This window comes from Sinohyriopsis cumingii, chromosome 4, assembly GCF_028554795.1.
Source record: "Sinohyriopsis cumingii isolate HCF-2022 chromosome 4, ASM2855479v2, whole genome shotgun sequence".
Taxonomy (NCBI): domain Eukaryota; kingdom Metazoa; phylum Mollusca; class Bivalvia; order Unionida; family Unionidae; genus Sinohyriopsis; species Sinohyriopsis cumingii.
In genome coordinates, this window is record NC_142964.1 from 59,879,119 (window position 1) to 59,899,291 (window position 20,173).

Genomic DNA, 20,173 nt, shown 5'->3' on the forward strand with positions numbered 1-20,173 from the left:
CTTTAAGAAAATATGCTATTATTTTTCCATACTACTTTTTCATACCAAAAAATGGTACTAACAATTGCCTCGCTTGGTGCTCAGCATTAAGAGGTTCGTGTTAGGACTGGTTGGCCTGGTGTCAGGATAATGTGACTGGGTTGGTCATCAAGTAATCCGGCATTTTATCTCCCATCAACACAAGTTATTTAATGGCGAAGCGGTTGGAGTAGAGCGCTTTGCCTTAGGACACACCATGGTAGGCGATCCAACTGATAGGATTCAATCCCGCAGCATTTCAGTCATAAATCTGTAATGCTAGCCACTAAGGCACTGTGGCTCTGCTAACAGACAGGTCACAGACAACATGCCATAGCTTTTGGTGTGTGATCAGTAGACCTAACAAGCCTAGCCCTACACTATGAATGGTGTACTTGTCACTTACCTGATGAAAGAAACAGTAGAAGAGCTCGTCTCATCAAGAAGCATGGCACCCTGTATCAACAAACAATAACAGTAAAAATATTCAGATTAATCTCTTCTGAGGGAAGTAAAAAACCAACTGGCTTCTTTTATACCTTTATGTTCTTAATGTAAGTGCATTTAAGCATGTTCACCTTTTAGGCTTGTTCACTTGGTGATTGCTATGTACTCTTGTCAAGTGGGAAGTATATTTTCCAAGATGTTTTACCATGGACGATTGACTTTTACAACTGGAATATCAGCCATTTCACATTTCCAAGCTAAACAGGTTACAATCTTCTAATACCTGCAATATGTTTAATCATTTAAGTGACACAAATCCTCTAAACCTATCTGGAACAATTAAAGGGACAAATTTTCATAGCTTCAGATTTCATTGAAAAAGGCCAGAAAGTACACATTTTTTATGTTGGTACATTTTAGTATTCAGAAGCCATTGTCCATGTGACTTTCAAACATAAATTTTATATCCTGTTAAGGACAAACTGGATCTACCTGTAAGTTTATTATTAATTACCAAGTTTGTCTCACAGGTTATTGATCATCAGGGAAATAAATATAATGAACAATGAAAATGTGAACAGTGTAACCATCAAAACTAGAAACAACAGGGTCAACTTGACAAGCATATCTTTGGCTGAAACAATAATAACTCATGTAATTTTTTTAATTATGAAACTGCATGCATTTTAATTATGAATAGTTCATACTTATTTCTAACAAGAGATTTTGTAATGACTCGTTATCAACATCATACTGATATCACATAAAAATGCTGTTTCTAAAAGAAAGAGGACATCCTCTCTTGAGGGCACATCTAAACCCAAATAAAATGACTGCATAACACCTGCTAGGCAGAACTATCTTGTCATATTTCATTTTAAATGTTGATTTTTGTAACATGTTTTCTTCCATGCAAAGCAGGTACATGTTTTAAGAGAAATATTGTCCATAGTTATTATAAAGATTCAAAGAGGAGGCATTTTATTTCTGTGCCGTTTATCAAATAGTCAATTATACACAATATCTTTCTGATGTTAATGCCACAATGGCTGACTGAAAAGTAATATAGTGCATTATGGTGGGGGGCAGCTGTATACATGATTAATATTTGGCCAAAATGTCATAACAATATGTCCAGCTATTAAATTATTGTTTGGGGAAGGAAATATAATGAATGGACAGATGAAAAGATAGATCGACTGACGGAAAATGTCATGTCCAAAGAAAGGTGGGTACATGAAAGAGTTGGGTCACATGATAATGTACTAAACTTATTGTTTCGGTGAAGTCATAAAATGTAATGAGGCATATTTTTTATCAGTGACATACATGTACACAACTTGACGAAGTATATGGGAAGTTATTTTCAGTTACCTTATATATTATGTTGATGGGTTAAAAAAGTAAGTGAAATAATATTGGCATGTGTTTCGTGCAACAAGCTAACTCTTTGACCTTTGTAATCCAGTGACATGGACAAACATACCAAGCAGTATAATTGTTAGGCAGGTGTTACAAAAAATTCAATTTGAATGCAGCCCAGAAGAGTCATAGAAACATACACAAAAATTCTGAATTCTTACATTAGGGTTTATGTTACTGGATTTCAGTTGTTCAGCCATTGGCAGCATTTCATGACTCTGTTCGTGGATTATTTTCTTTGGTGTCTGTGAATTTATCCTAATTATTTGCTTTTCCACAATCTCATCTTTGTTCACATTTGGTCTCTTCGTTATCCTGTCTAAATTACCCTGTGTGGGTCGTCTTCGATCATGTTCACTATCCTCAGAACTAGATGCCTGGAAGAGAAAAACAATTCCTTCCAGTTTCATGTCACCATACAATCACATCAATATTTATTCCCTGATTGCTGAATAATTCTGGTAATGGATTATTTCAGTTTTATTTGAAGGATGATATTTTCTTGTAGTGTCATGGGTGGAGGTTACCAATTGCTCCAGGTTAGTAATTTTCTGTGTAAAAATCACCCTAACAAGAAGCACATATTGCCAGATCTCCAGGCAGTCTAAATTTTGGTTATGATAATGGAGCTGTAACAAGCATACTAAACAAACTACTTTTATATTGATATTTCATACTAAACAAACTACTTTTATGCTGATATTTCATACTAAATGAACAACTTTTATATTGATATTTCATACTAAACAAGCAACTTTTATACCTATATTTCATACTAAACGAACTACTTTTATGCTGATATTTCATACTAAATGAACAACTTTTATACTGATATTTCATACTAAACAAACAACTTTTATACCTATATTTCATACTAAACGAACTACTTTTATGCTGATATTTCATACTAAATGAACAACTTTTATACTGATATTTCATACTAAACAAACAACTTTTATACCTATATTTCATACTAAACGAACTACTTTTTAATACTGATATTTGATACTAAACAAACAACTTTTATACTGATATTTCATACTAAACAAACAACTTTTATATTGATATTTCATACTAAACAAACTACTTTTATACCTATATTTCATACTATACTAAATGAACAATTTTTATACCGATATTTCAGTTCTATCATATTTATGACAATATAGAATGAAATTGAACTTGCTGTGTATTTCATGTTTTGTAAATTTTAACAATGAAGTATCATCTTAAATGATACAGTTTCATTTCAAGACTGGTGCATAACCAGGTAATTCTTCTTGTAAGATCTACAATAGCAAGAAATTATGCAATGGCTTACAACCTGAAATGATGATTCTGTGAACAATAATTTTACTCATTGAATTCTCTACTGATGGAACATCTATTTCTAACGGTAAATAATATCGCTTAAGGAAGTTTGTTTTTAACATTATTGGTACATCAACCTGATAGACTGCGTAATGCGTGGTCAACCTGTCAACCTAATTCTTGTCAGCTAAGCAATGCCACAGTGTGATATAAAAATCATCCACAAATCGAGAAAGGAATTACCAGCAAGTAAGTCTACTAATTGGTCCTCAATTAATTAAATGTATCATATCTTTTCATACATAGAATTTCATACATTTTGTTAAATGATTGAGAAAAAAAAGAATCAAGTAAGAAGACTTCCATGTGCAAAAGAAATGAAAGAATAAAAATATTTTTATGAATAATATTAAAACTGCACATACACACATGCATATATATATATATATATATATATATATATATATATATATATATATATATGTATGTATATATAGATAGATAGATTGATACACACACAATATTTATTTTACTTTTTTTGATGATGACACATACCAAATATTTCAGTTTTATTCTATAATCTTTTTTTAAAATTTATCTTGTTTTCAGGTCAATTCAACTTACAAAATATTATGTATTAAATGAAATATATTATTCCTTGTACAATATCGCAAATTAGTACAATTATGTAGTTTATTAGGGCCCTTTCCTATTAAAATCAGTCACTATCAAGAAGTACCACAGTTTGTCAGCATGTTTCGGAGTCCATCTGATGTTTGGTCATCAAATACAAATTGTTTCTCAGAATGTGCATTCATTATCTTATATTTTTAATTCATAATATAAACAGAATATTTAATATTCATAATCTAAAAACAGTATTAGATTTTGTTATAAAGAGATAACTATATACAGGAATAATTAAGTCAGCTTAACTTAAAATATTCTTTTATTCTGAGATGTGGTCACTTTGTAATGAGCAAAATTAGTTTTTAAAACCATTAAAATTCAGTGAGATATTTAAAGAAAACATCGAGCACACAAATATTAAGACTTTAATACTGTGTAGATGAATTGGGCACATTAAAAAATTATTGCACTCTCAAATAATCAGTCATATTCTAAGTCTACAGATAAATGTATTTATATACTGAAAAGTTTAGGCATGCATAAAGGCGACTAGACCTTTTTTTTCTAAATAAAGTTAAACAGCTAGTCTCTAACTGGGAAAATAAACAATAATTATATTTAGTTTTTCATATGCTAGACAATAGTTTTACACTATTATATGAGAATTTTACATCAAATGCATTTCTAAGTCTTTCTCTTTTACAAACTAACATCTTTTAAATTTTAAGGTGTGTGGTTTTGTAATATGTTTTTCTCAATAGTTAATGTACATCAAGAAACTTCGAAGCACCAGTGCAACATTGAAAAGTATCTTGTATATGTGCGAACTGTCCTGACTAACTGATGTTGACTGAAAGTAGGAAGCTACAGTAATGGGTGTAGCGGCTGACCTTAGCGCAAGACACTTCTTAAGCCATGCAGTGCCTGGTGATACATGTAGATTTCAAAAAGAGAGGACATAAATAACTTGTTATTCTCCATTGAAATCACTCTGTTCATGGCATAAATGGCCACTGATAGAGTGAAACAGCCAATACAGTGTACAAAGTTCAGTTCCTTTAAAAATATACAGTGACAAAGATTTTAAAACATTTCAAAGGGAACATCAAATTTAGAATGTTATAGCTGATAAAATATAGATGGCTACCTTTCTATCTTACGCAAGCTATGTATTAGCCAAAGCTAGTAAAATTCTATGGAGAAAAAAAAACAGATTAGTTCTACTGAAAATAAATTAGCATGTCTCCTCGGTAATTAAGTTGTATAAAATCTTAATTAAACAAATAGCCCATTACTGATAGTAAAGACCAGGTCTGATGATTTATAAATTAGACTAACTGATTGGTCGCTTGGTGTATAGTGACACATCAGCACATAAAAGTCCTTTGAACTGAAGCAATCTGATTAAAAGCTTCACTCAGAGACACACCAAACAGCTGACCATGACCAGCCTGAGCAGGATTCAAGTATACAACCCACTCAATGTGAGTCTAGCATGCTAACTACTGAGCCATGATAGTTCTTTCATAAATTAAAGACCACCTTACCTCTTCTGATAACTGTATTGATTTACGTCTGAGGGCTTCTTCTCGCTGCTTTAGTTCCTGTTCTTTTTCTTGTATTTTCCTTATCTGTTATTTATAAATAAGCAGCACAATAACTTTTGGCATTCTAAGTCAGACGAGTCATTGAAATGATGTGTAACAAATTTGGTTAACTTGACAAATATTATGCAAACATGATGTCTAGCCCGTTAACATCATCATGAGAAGATTGTTTTCTGCTTTCACATGTGAGACAAGAAACCTAACAAAATCAGGTATGAGTGTAAACTTTAGGCAGTGAAGCATCTCTTTGGAGATCACATTTTTGATAATAACTAGAAATATATTTATGCTGCATGGAAATCCTGTCATAAATGACATGCATGGCCAAGATTTGTCACATTGGGGCTCAATTCAATGAAACTTTGATGGTAAAATATTTAGAGATCAAAAATAGATTGATGAATGACTAATTTGTTTGTTGTTGTTATATTTAGCAACAATAAATCAAATTTTCTGCTCATTGAATCGATTTCAGTAAATAGTTTGGTGTTGAAATCTGTGAAATTAAATCATGACTATGTAATTATCAAACTCCCAAAAATGACACATCACCAATTAAATCCATTATTTGCACAGCACTAACATGTTTCAGTGGATAATATTTGTAATATTATGTCTGACAGTGCTTGCTTAATTGTTGAGGTACAATCAACCATATAGGGACATAATGTACACTGTCAGAGCCATCTGGTATATTTACTGGGATCTGCCCTACATCACAACAGTTCTACTCATAGGCTTCTCCACGACAAGACAAAATCTGATCAGTAAAAATAACCAATGGGCCACAGTGATCCTGACCATTATTTTTCATTCCAATAAGCTAACGGTATCAGGCTTACCAAAAAGGGAAACAATTTGTGAACTTTGCTAAAAGCTGATGCTACAGAAGAGAACGTCATTCTGCAACAAGCAATTCTTTCTGTGTCCTTCCCATACTAGACAGTCACCCTTCAATTGTGGGGCTATTCTGTGGTGTTTAATTAAAGGTTTTGTCTCACATGAACCTTTTGCTATATTTCAATAAGCATGTCCTTCACCTCGGACCTCAGAAACAATGGCTTTATATTTTCCCTCATGTGTTAGCCATCCATAAAATGTGGTAAAAGTATGTAATTTCTTTCATGGTTCATATATTCAATAAACAGAGGGTTGTCACTGTGCTGAAATCCTGTAATTACTTCCTTTTGGCTATTTGCTTTATCTTTAATCCTAATCATCTTAAAAATGTAATTAGCGGTGTCTTCATTACTAAAAGAAACTGACCACAAAATTTGGCTATGTAACACGGGCTATATGTATAATCATTGAGAGGAGATCAAATCTGGATGGATGAATGGCTAGATGACATAGCATAATAAATATGCATGCTAACTGGGCAAAAGCAATTAATGGCAGCTTCGCAATCAATGGCAGAAGCTGCATTTTAAACAAGTGTTCAGCATCAGACCATTGTCTCATCTGCATCCATATTATGATATATTCTCCCTCAATGTAGCTGACTTGCACAAGCGTCAAAAAGTTTCAGCATTGATGCCACTGTTGCTGCTGCAAAGTGACATCTATGTCTCACCATGCATACAAAGGTGAAACTAATAGAATCTGTTATCTATCCTGGAGTAGAAGAGGAAAATCTCACCCGATGGTCAGAATTTATAGGGTTGAATAAAGTTCTGTTAAGTTCATGGAAACAAATTTTGCCTGTCTAATGCTAGTATGTACATGAGATTATTTGTTCTCTTTTCTGTCTTGGTAAAATAGAGATGAAAAAGAAAAATTGTATATAGATTGTACAGACACAAATTTGGGAAATAAATTTTTTGGTAAATTATGCTTCTCCAAGAATATTTACCTAATCACATGAACATTAGGAAAATAAACTCCTCTTTTTGTCAAATCATGCTTCCTGGAAATATTAAATTCACATCAATTTAATGTGCCATTTGTACCTGCTTATAAGTCCAGGTTTCTTTACTGAGAATTCAGTTCATGCTGGGAGAAGAATCTTATAAGCGCAAAGTGCATAAAATTTGATACGTTTAAGGCTAATACCCGGAGTCTCCATCTATTTCTGTTACAACGCTATGGTCATAACTAAGCAACATAAAGAAGATAAACCAACAAGTTTTGTAAAAATTAACAAACACTTTAAGTATCAAAGTTATAAAATGAAAATTTCAGAGGAACTTACAGTAATATAGCATTGTCCAGAACTCCTTTGAATAATTTCACACTAGACCCAGAACAATTTAGTCCAATGAGCACTTTGTAATTCAAATGAATAAGCTTAACAAATGTCTAATCTTTAATTATCTAAACACAAAACTAAATACACACACACAGCCTGATGATACAACATCAACATAGGAAATAAGAATGAATTAATTGTTCAGATCTACCTACTTATATTGGCAAAAAGTCTTAAAACGCAATTGTCTACTTCTCACTACATGATATTTTGCAAATTCCCCACATCTTACAAAAACCCACCTGACCCTGAACTCATCCAATGAGAAATAACTTAATTTTTCTAAGAACCCTCATGACTGACCTATCCAACAGGAAATATCTTATTAGAAACTTTAGAACACCTTTTTTATAGATCCTATGCTATCTACATACACTCTTAGTAACTTAAAAAAAGAATATATACCCGTGTGCAAAAATAGCTATAGATAATCACTATGGTTTAAAGTCATAAACACAAATTACAAAAAGTATAGATATACATACAACCTCTCATTAAAAAGGAAAGTAATATTTATGAGATAAAGCTTTTTACATATTAAGAATATGACAATAGCAAAAAAATTACACAGGAAGAAGAAAATCTATACAAAAGAGTAATATAGAACTTCTATACATGTGAAAGTGTCTGCAACCCGATTTTATTTTCCCTTGTACCTAATATCAATGTTGTGTTCTTGCAACATCAGTGTCTACTTAAACAATCTCTGATTTTTAGTTTTCATTTATTGATGAAAGAAAGGGTGTTGTGATCGCTGAATTCAACAAAAGGCAAAGAAGTGAATTAACACATACTTCAAAGTGTTATAAAGCCATAATTAATGCCAAGCACTCCATCTCGATTGTGGAATAATTTTTCTGGTGCTCATTTAATTTTTAGAGAAACAGTATACTGGATGATGCACATCATGTCTGTCTTCTTGAATTATTACATCATAAACTTCAACATAAGTTGCATCAAAAACATTTCAAATGACATGGTTGATCATGAAATCCTTTTGAAGAAATTGAAAATCTACCAATGTGATGAAAGAACAATTAGATGGTTTACTTCTTACTTAAGTGAGAGAACACAACATGTTTACATAAATAATGTTCCGTCTGAACCTGGAACAATTAGATATGGAGTACCACAAGGCTCAGTTCTAGGTCCATTACTATTCATCTTATTTATTAATGACCTACCACTTTTACTACGAGACTCAATATCATCTACAGATCTCTATGCAGATGATACAACATTGTCAGACATCCAAAACACAAAGCATTAACTCGAAATTTCTTTACAGAATGCCCTAAACAAACTGGAAAACTAGTGCATATGCAATGGCATTGTGGTAAATACTGGTAAAACTAAAATATTACTTATCTCAACATGGCAATAAAGGACAAATCTTGATAGTGATGAACTATGTCTGACATGGAAGGATACAAATTTGCAAATGGTCTGTCATGATAGACTACTTGGTGTTCTGGTAGATAATAACCTATCATGGACTGAACATATCAAACATATCACTAAAAAAGTCAATTCATGTTTATGGCTTCTCAGTAGGATAAGATATTTTCTCCCTGAAAGGCACAGAAAACTATTTTATAATAGTTACATACAACCCTATATAGACTACTGTAATACAGTATGGGGTAATTCAAATGATAAAAACATAGCAAAGCTGGCACATCTTCAAAAAAGAGCATTATGGCTAATATCAATCCAGAAAGAAAGCAAGGAACATTTAGCTGGTAAGTTAAAAATATTACCTATTAAAGACCAAATCCATTTGAGAAAAGTCAAATTAGTGTACAGGATATCCAATAATAGTACTCCTGAATATTTACAATCACTATTCCAGTATAGGCTACATGGTAATACTTCCCACCTGCGATCCGTGTCTACCAAACAGTATAAAATTCCCAAACCAAATAAGGAATTATTTAAAACAGTTTCCAATACTCTGGAACGCTGCTCTGGAATTGTATTCCAGTTGAGATTAGAAATGCCTACTCTATTTCCTGCTTCCAAATCCAACATATCCAGTGGCCTCAGAGATGCAGCTAAAATAAATAAATTCCTTTCTATGAGGGCCTCAAGGTAGATTGGTTTTTAGCTAATTGTGTTACCCTCTTTAAATAAGGTCATTATTATTATTATTATTATTATTCATTGATATCTGGAGCTGAAAGAACTGGTGCACATTTAAGTATGGCCTAATTTATCGAATGCTTTCTGACATTTTTCTTACCAATAAAACTTAGTTTTCTTACTCAACAGATTGTTTTTTGGGGTTCAGCAATTATAGACATTTTTGATAAAATTTCTGATAAGATCCAGCCATACCCACAAATCACATCATTTGTTTTTTTACTGATAGGGATAGCTTTAACCTTAACTTCTACAGGTTTAACTGGACTACGTACCATAATTTATCTCAATATTGTAGTACAAGCTTGTCAATATGAGCCTTTACTTAAACTAATTGTCAAATTTGCATCACTCCATCAAACAAAGTATTTCCAGATAGTTTCTGTGTGATCTTTCCATGTGTCACTGTATATAATTACTTCATCAATACACATCACATGCATTCATACCAGATTTTACCATGTTCATAAAATGCTGGAATGCTGATGGAGAATTTTCATTCCAAATAACATTACTTTATATTGATAAAATCCATCTGGAGTTGCAAAGGGCAAAATTTATTTTGTTCTCTCCGTAAGTGGAATCAGCCAGAACCCCTTTAAGAATTCAAATTTAGTGACATATTTTGCATTTACAATTTTGTCAATGCAGTCATCAATTCTTTGCACTGGAATACATCTGTTTTGCTGATACTGTTCAATTTTCTGTAGTCAGTCTAATACAGAAAGGCAAAAGGTGAATTCTAATTATTTTTTCTTGGTTTTATAAAATCTTTCTCCAGCAAATATTCAAATTTCTTTGTTCAAACATTCCTGTTTGAAAGGACTCACCTGTTAAGATGCTGTTTTACAGGTGTAAAATCTACATATAGATTGTATCTGTTTAGGTTTGAACATCTGGAAACGTGCTCATATTCACATATTAGCTGCTTTAAGTCATTATTTTATATGTGAATATTTCTGGTCCAAAGCTTTTAATATTTCAGTATTCTACAACTGTTTGTACCAAAGTCACTACAGTTTGATTACACACCATTTATTAACTCTCCTCTGTGTGGGAAAGGTACAACTAAACTGACTGAATGATTAATAGGGCTATCTTTATCAACATATTCCTTTAACATATTTATATGGCAGAGCTATTTCTGTTTCCACCACTCAGGAGTGTTGATATTATAATTTAAGTTATTTACACTCTTTTTAACTTTATAAGGACGATAATATCTAGCCCCAAGAGGATTTTAAAGGTATGGACAAGAGACAGGGAACTTTATTACCAGGCTTAAAAGTTATTTCCTTTGTAGTTTTGTTTCTTGCTACTTCACATGCCCGTGATAGCTTATGCTCAAAATCAGAGGCATAATCAAGAAGATCAGTTTCTGAATCCTCTGTTGAAAGACATTTCTCTTCTAACAGCTTCAATGGTTCTCGAAAAGTACTGGTATACAAAATTTGGTTCAAAGAGTAAAACCTGCCATTTGACCAGTACGACAAGATCTGCAGAATTTAGAAAAATCATGTTTTATTCTTAGCTTAAAAATTAAAGATCTTGTGATCAGTCTATCGGTATTAATGACTCTTAATTAATCAGCCAAGGGAGTTTCATGGATTAAACTAAAAAATGATTGAACACTGACTACTCGCCACTAGTGGATATCTCAGGTGGTCTGTATTTTCTCAAAAGAACCACATTTATTAAGAAAATGGCAGGTTGGTAGCTTTGAGGAACTGGGTTTGCTAATAGCTTGCTGAAACAAACATGAGACTGCAGGATCTTGTTACTGTTTGTAGCCTTGATTAGAATTGATAGAATGAGTAGTAATAAGGGATGACTGTGATCAATGCCTTATAACTTATACTTATAGCAATAGTGAACTCATCAAAAGTAAATGTCAGCCAAACGAATATTAACCTGATCAACTTCACTCTCAAGAGCTCTTTTTGGCACAGCTCTCATAACTACTCAAACTGGGATAAATCGGGGATTTCATTTTCAATAGAATCAAGGTTTTGATACTAGCAAGGCATGTCAGTTACAAATTGATTAATCACAACCTTATCTTCAGTTAAGTCAGGGCGCAGCAACAAATGAACACCCTCAATGGGCGAAGAAGTCCCCACTCTGATGTTACACGTCCTGAAACTAAGTCTGAAGACAAATGTGTGCAATTGATAGGAAGATTAACAAGGCTGCACTCTAGTCCTTGAATAAGAGCACTTTCATCAGAAGAAGACTTCTCAGATAAAGGCAAAAGACTGAGGAGCTCCTGTTTTCATTAATATTTCATATGCAATTGTTTTTGGAAGAATAACCAACACGTCAATTCAAAAGTGTTCTCCATGGTATAGAAGTGTTAGGGACCAGCTTCGCATTGCTAAAAGAGACCGCCGTAAAGCTGAGAGGCTCTGGCTTTCCACCAGACTCACTATTCATAAGCAAATCTATGAAGTCGCTAAGAAGAATGTCACAAATATAGTCCATGCAGCGAAATCAGCCCAATACACTACTAAGATGATGGAAAGTTCCAGCTGCAAAGAGCTCTTTGAGATTACTAACAAGCTAATGTCAAGGAACAAATCAACACCACTTCCAACTACCTTCTCTCCAGTCGACCTTCTGGACATGTTTGCAAATTTCTTCCGTGACAAAGTACAAACCATTAGAGATAAGCTTGACACCACAATTTCAATTGACTCATCGCCACCATACAGTTGGGATACAGAATTTGAGTGGCAACCATTAGCAGCATTTGAACCTGTCTCTATGGATTTCATACATACAATCATGATGAAGAGTGCACCAGTCATGTGAACTTGATCCAATTCCAACATCACTGCTGCTTGAGTGCTTAGATCCAGTACTGCCTTCACTAACTGATGTTACTAATACCTCTCTCTCATCTGGGGAATTCCCATCATTTTTCAAAACTGCCATTGTAAAGCTGCTGCTGAAGAAACAAACACTAGATCATAACGATTTAAAGAACTACCACCCAGTTTCTAATCTCCCATTCATTTCAAAAATCTTAGAAAAGGTTGTTCTATCCCAGCTTGTATCTCATCTAAATTCAAATAGTCTTTTTAGCAATGTACAATCTGCATATCGCCCTTGCCACAGTACTGAAACAACTCTTCTAAAAGTAGTTAATGACATTCTCTCTGAGTTGGATAGTGGAAAGATTACAGTCCTCACCCTCCTTGATTTGTCTGCAGCATTTGACACAATAGACCATGATATATTACTTCACCATCTCCAGCATGTATTTGGCATTCATGATACAGCATTACTGTGGTTCAAGTCCTATTTGGTCAACAGGACACAAATTGTATCTGCAAATGGAATACACTCCAGCCCATTTGATCTATATTGTGGTGTTCCACAGGGGTCTGTTCTTGGATCTGTTCTCTTCATTCTGTACACTCAGTTGCTCTCAAGTGTCATAGATCATCATCCAGTGTCTCACCAATTGTACGCTGATGACACCCAAATATACAGATCTAGCCACCCAACCAAATGAAGTTGATGCTACCATCCAAGGTGTTGAGAGGTGCATTTCTGATGTGAAATCATGGATGACTTGTAACAAGCTGCAGATGAATGATGATAAAACCGAGGCCATTCTGATCACAACACAAAGACTTTCTCATTCACATCCTTTACCTCAAACAATAAATATCAGCAACGCTAACATTAAATTCACACAATCAGTATGAAACAAAGGTGTTATTCTGGACAGTACTCTCACATTGCACCAACATGTCATGAACATATGCAAGGCTGCATATCTTGAGCTGAGATGCATCAGCTCAATTCGCAAATATCTTTCAGTTGATACCACTAAAACACTTGTGTGTTCATTAGTACTTTCAAGACTGGGCTATTGTAACTGAATTCTGTCTGGTTCATCTCAATATCTACTCCAGAAACTTCAAAAAGTTCAAAACAGAGCTGCTCAGATCATACTTAGAGTACCTCAATCAGAGCACACCTCCCCGCTGCTCTGTACCCTACACTGGCTATCCATTCGATCCAGAATCAAACACAAAATTTATTCTCTGTGCTACATTTCACTGTCGGACTCTAGTCCAACATACCTATCTGACCTCAGCAATGTGTACACACCAGCAAGATACTTACGCTCCTCTTCTGACAATCGTATACTCATTATTCCCACTATGAAAACAAAGTTATATGGACAGCGTTCTTTTGCATACCAGGGCCCAGCAACGTGGAATGAATTGCCCACTGAACTTAGACACAGAGACACAGTGATCACATTCAAGAGGGCTCTCAAAACTCACTTATTTCGATTGCAAGAACAAACTTAAAGACCTAATAATGTTTCCTACCTGAAATATTGTCAGCATGTTTTTTTATATATTTTTTAATGTTTTTCTAATTTCGTGTGTCTGTTTTTGTAATAATATTATTATGTTTCTTATCTTATAAGTGTTGTCTAATGTTGTAAAGCGCTTAGAGCTTCTAAAGATTAGGCGCTACACAAAGTCCTCATTATTATTATTATTATTACATGTATATAGAAAATTTCGACATGAATAGTTCATAACACAGTAATATATGGTAATTTACTGTTATCAATTAATCTGAATCTTTAATGTAAAATCTTTTTATTTACGGACACCCCCTTATCCCTGTCCCAGCACATATAACTGGTGAGAGCTTTAGGGGTGTATATAATACATTTTACATATTATTAAGAATCTGCAATTTGTGTCTTTGTTTTGTTATACTTTTCTCTTGCAAAATATTATCCCATTTTAGGTTTCAAAGCTCGTATTCATTTCCCTTCAGGCATTTTGACCTGCTAAACCAGTTTTCTTGCTTTTTCTCTTTTGTTCCCCAGGTTTTTAATAGTCATTGATATCAGCCCAGGATTTCATTTTGTTTAGTTTCGTTTGTAGTTATTGACCCTTTCTGGTGGTACTCTTCAGTTTTGATTTTGCAAAGGATTAGTTTTTTTTAAGAAAATGAATTTCTCTAGTTTTCCTCACTGTTTATACTGGCTATTTAATAAAGACCCTGTATTTTTTATAAATCACTCTGCATTGATTATTTTCAGTGTTAATAATTTGCAGAAAATTCAATGATATATTATAAATTCTGAAAAAAAATTAACGTGCGTTACTTTAATTAAACAAAGATTATTAAAATATATTATGAGGTCCATACAATTAGGAAAATACAGATGTATGATTGTGACTTCTGATTTCTGATCAAACTAAATCAAAAATTTTATATGACTTATCTTTCTCTTTTTAGTATACATGCTTTATTTAATAGTATGGTACAGTAGAAAGTATAAAGAAATTGTCTACTTAAATCTAATAAATCTAACAAAGGCATAAACTTATGTAAGTTATTTCATGGACTATGTTTTCAAAATTTTTGTCCACATAATTTGCATACAACTAAATGATTGTTTCCTTTCTAAGACTATCTTAGGAAGAGCCAGTTGTGATGGAAGATCCTGAGTGGATACGAATGGAATGCTGGCAACCAGGACTGTTTAATCAGTGGAACTACATATGTTGCTGCTTGTACATCAGTCACAGAGAAAATTTGTCACTTTCCCCAATAAGCTTTAAAACTAGGTAAATTCATGCTCATGAGCTTATGTTTGTGACTGAAACTTAAATTGTGTGATATGGAAGGCTATTTTGACAAGAGTCAGGCATGAGAGAGAAGGCTGTCCAGGCAGTGATGAAACACATGCAACTAGGGTTGTCTGTGCTGGTTGATCTTTGCTGGGGTCGTTCTGAGGATGTTTATCACTAGACTGAGCACATCATTTACCCAGGATTTATCCCATTTGGACTGACCATCAGAATCACTTTGTAGTTCTCTCTAATTATTTTCATTATTATCCTTAGTACCATAACGTTTGAGGGTTAGGTATAGTCCCCAGTGGCCAAATAAGTGCCCTGGACCAGGCGTCTGTCGATCTGGAACTGGACAGATGAAAGTGGGCAGTTTGATGTTATGCCACATAACAGAAGGGTTTATCATTGGATGCCCCCAAAATGTACAAATTTCCTGAAAGACAATCGAGGAATGGACCGTTCTATGTAAAGTTTCTCGCCCCTTCCCAACAATGAGTCGAATGTGAGTGTGTCTGATGTGGATCATGATCTTTAGCTGGAAGTACTGGCGTAAAATGTACCAAACAGACGGCTCATCCTATGGTGAATTCGTTTCCCCCATTTGAGCAGGTAGGATGCTAACAAGTTGTTCAATATGATGAAAAGTTTTCTCCTGCTTCTGAAATGAAATGTGTTTCCTATAAGATTCGACAGTAATGATGCAAGGCAACAAATGCCTCCCCCATATTGTACAAACTGGTGTCCATTCAAAGAATAATCTCTGATTGGGGCTTTTCTAGAGGAATTCCAAGCCAAAGGATGTCTTGAAAAGAGTGGATGAGAAGAGTCAAATCTACTGCCGCATTTAAGCAAACTCAGGAGTTGCACACATTCTTGTCGAGATCCACTCACTATTATTAATCCACACTGCAATGTTATTATAGATTGGTATAAAATTCCCATACCGACATGAGTGAAGTGTTAGCATACAGTAAGATCTAACTTTTCTAAATTTACAAGAAATCCCAGGTGAAAGAGAGGGAAAAGAGTTGCTCCTGTCCTTCATAGAAAATGACCTTAATATGTATTTCTCAAGGATGTCATCCAAATACGCTACTTTAATGGTTGATGAAGTTGATCGGAACAAGGTGATGACATAAGTGGATTGCCATTGGGCTAATGCTGGGACACTAAATGAAAGAACATGGAATTTTTATATTGTTCCTCTGAAGGTAAACTGAAAGAAGTTGCATGATGCTGGATGAAAATAGGGACATGTGTCAAATTCATCCCTTTTGACAGAAAGCCTGACTAGACATGCAGTTTTTATTTTGAACCTCGATGAGACTATATACTTGTTGAGACAGCTAAGGTCTATGACTAGAACAAGATTTGAATTTTGTTGGCTTAGGGCACTATTTTAAGTCGGGGAAAAACCTGTACACTTCAGCTTCAGAGTGTGCTAAAATCATGTAGATCTCATCCACAGACACTTTTTGAAGTTGATCAAGGCTGTCCCAGGACTCACTATGTGGACTTTCTACATTTAGTATTTTATCCATGTTTCTATAGATCTTACCCAGTGGAATGGATAGACAGTGCCATTGTTTGCGTGTGTGGCACAGTATACATCAATTTGGAAATGTCATGAATTGAAAGAATGGCAGCTAGACAAATGACACAGCTTGCAGTGTCAGTACGGATTGTGGGAAAAGAGGCCAGATAGTGTGTAGGACAATCCGCTCAGTAGCTTAAACAAAAGAAAATTGATGGACCAATTAGACATATTCCCATAGGACTGTGATTGCTAGTTAATTGGTAGAGCCAGCGGGCAGATGAGTCTGGCCAGTCAGCAGCCACAAGAGTGGCATATGGAAAGGATTAATGGCAGTACAAACCTTTGAAGTTGGTAACATGTTGTACACCATATGTCTGAACTTACAGGCCCAATGGCCATACTTAAACATGAGGCATGTCAGAGGGGTGGGGGCGAATGAACCCAGTAGATTACAAAGAAAAACAGCAGGATGATTTGCAATTGCCATCAACTCTGCTTTGGACATATCTGAAAAACAAGAACATAAACTGCATCTGAATTCAGCAGATGCATTGTTCATTGCTATTGATGTCTTATTGTGAAAGGTGAAGATGTAGCTTTGCACCAATTTTAACTTCACCCATCTCTTTACTCTTGCAGTGAACTGAGGAGACTAACCCTTCAAATCAACCTGTGAAGACACTTCAAGCTGAAGCAGATGAACACATTACAGATGAGGCATGTATCATGTGCATCCATCCATGACAACATTTCCTGCACTTTGACAATTTAGACATGTTTGAATGGAAACAAGTGGAATGACAAAATACAGCAGAAAATAACTTGCAAGTCTTCACATACATGTGTAACAAATATAATGTTTGTTACTAATCATGCGAAAATACCAGGCAGTTTAATGAGCAAACAATCAAAATGATCACCAGGATGCTGTGTTAGAGCAAAATGTCAGGAAAGAACAAATATTGACCCAAAAATAAACGATACAAACCATGAGGATAGATGGGTAATATATAGCATTGATTTTGGTGGATATCTAGAGGCAATATGGCAGGATATCTCAACTGTATCAAGTATAAGCTTAAACTGATATATATCTGCAAGAGAGTGCTAAGTGGAGATACTGTGTACACACACACATCACACACACGCATATATATATATATATATATATATATATATATATATATATATATATATACACACATATGCATCTGTGTTATGTGTGTGTGTGTGTGAGAGAGAGAGTGAGTTGTATTCTTTCACAGAGGGCGGATTCAAGAGGTTGCAATGCTTATTTCCTAATGTTAATGTGATTGTGGAATGCATGCACCATAGGCACAGAACTCTTTCTAGGCCTTATCATTATAAAGGTGCATGACAGATTTTGGTTGAAATCCAAGAAAATTTTGTAATGTTATGCTGTGAAAAACCAAATTCTGGAGGACTGGCAACACTTGACAAAAACATCTGTAAGTTGTAGCCTGGACGTCAAACTCATTTAAGGGCTAATCAGTTTGAACCAGTATACCAATTTGAGTTGAAATCCAATAAATGTTCATAAAGTTATATTGTGGAAACAAAAGTTAAAATGGAAGGAAGGTTAAGAAAAGGGGAGAATACATTACAGTTTAGTTGAAATCCAACAATCCTAGCTGAAGTTAAGATGTGGAAATGTAAGTTAGAAGGGAGATCTATATGAAGATACATAATGTCGGAAACATCGTCAACATAATGCTGTATACAAAGCCTGATTAACTTCCAACATTATATCCATTATGCTTGTGAAAACATAATTGTTGTGGAACCAGATGAACAGCATGATTACTACAAGGCTATGCTGACTGCATTCAGTATGATTACTATAGGGCTATGCTGACTGCATTCATTATGATTAATATAGGGCTATGCTGACTGCATTCAGTATGATTACTACAAGGCTATGCTGACTGCATTCAGTATGATTACTATAGGGCTATGCTGACTGCATTCAGTATGATTACTATAAGGCTATGCTGACTGCATTCAGTATGATTACTATAGGGCTATGCTGACTGCATTCAGTATGATTATTATAGGGCTATGCTGACTGCATTCAGTATGATTACTATAGGGCTATGCTGACTGCATTCAGTATGATTACTATAAGGCTATGCTGACTGCATTCAGTATGATTACTATAGGGCTATGCTGACTGCATTCAGTATGATTATTATAGGGCTATGCTGACTGCATTCAGTATGATTACTATAGGGCTATGCTGACTGCATTCAGTATGATTACTATAGGGCTATGCTGACTGCATTCATTATGATCAATATAGGGCTATGCTGACTGCATTCAGTATGATTACTACAAGGCTATGCTGACTGCATTCAGTATGATTACTATAGGACTATGCTGACTGCATTCAGTATGATTACTATAGGGCTATGCTGACTGCATTCAGTATGATTACTATAGGGCTATGCTGGTTGCATTCAATGAAGCCCTAGTAAATAAATAAATTGAAAAGAGAATCAGATAAACTAATAACAAAAAGTTCCCCTTAAAATAAATTTCAAAAATAAATTCCAAAACTATAAGCTTAATATACCTTCCACATTTCATAACATAATAGCATTGTTTCATAATTGTTTAAGTATTGGATTTTAATTAATTTTCATGTTATTTATTAAGTCTTAGTTCTCCAACATCTTCAGCTGTTTACAATATCATCCAAATAAATGCAAAAGAGAAATTAAGTGAAATGTATAGCATAATACGAGCATTACAACGAAACAGATTCTGGGACGGTAGCTTAAAATATTTTGTTTTGAACTCATCTTTCCAATTATGAACCATCTTAATGCAATATGTTCTTGAATTTGGTTGATACATGCAAAATAACTGTAACATTGAAAATAAATGCATCACGATACTTTTCACAGTAATTAAATATTTCTAAAAATAGCACATACAAGCTTCGCTAATTTAAACAAAAGTTTCTAAAAGGGGCCGTCATTCATCTATCCAAAACAATTTCCTGGACTTGAAGATAGTAACATTTCTTCTTTTCAACTACTGAGTGTTGAAACCATCTGGTGGCCATACTGTATAAAAGATCAGGACCATTTTTATTTTGGACAGACTAGTTGTCATAAGACATCTTTGGTGAACATGCCATGTCAATATGGCCATCCAATCCAGAGTT

The 20,173-nt window shown here is 34.2% G+C and overlaps 1 protein-coding gene across 1 annotated transcript in view; it reads right to left on the reverse strand.

Annotated features, from left to right (window-relative positions):
- The window catches only part of LOC149801244 (MORC family CW-type zinc finger protein 3-like), a 95,806-nt gene that overhangs the window by 9,470 nt on the left and 66,163 nt on the right, over positions 1-20,173 (reverse strand). Inside the window, exons 14-16 of the mRNA XM_089955317.1 lie at positions 5,376-5,459; positions 2,049-2,264; positions 425-474 (exon numbers count right to left, since the gene is read on the reverse strand). Of these exons, the coding sequence (XP_089811443.1) occupies positions 425-474; positions 2,049-2,264; positions 5,376-5,459 (350 nt within the window). The remainder of the gene's footprint in view (positions 1-424; positions 475-2,048; positions 2,265-5,375; positions 5,460-20,173) is intronic.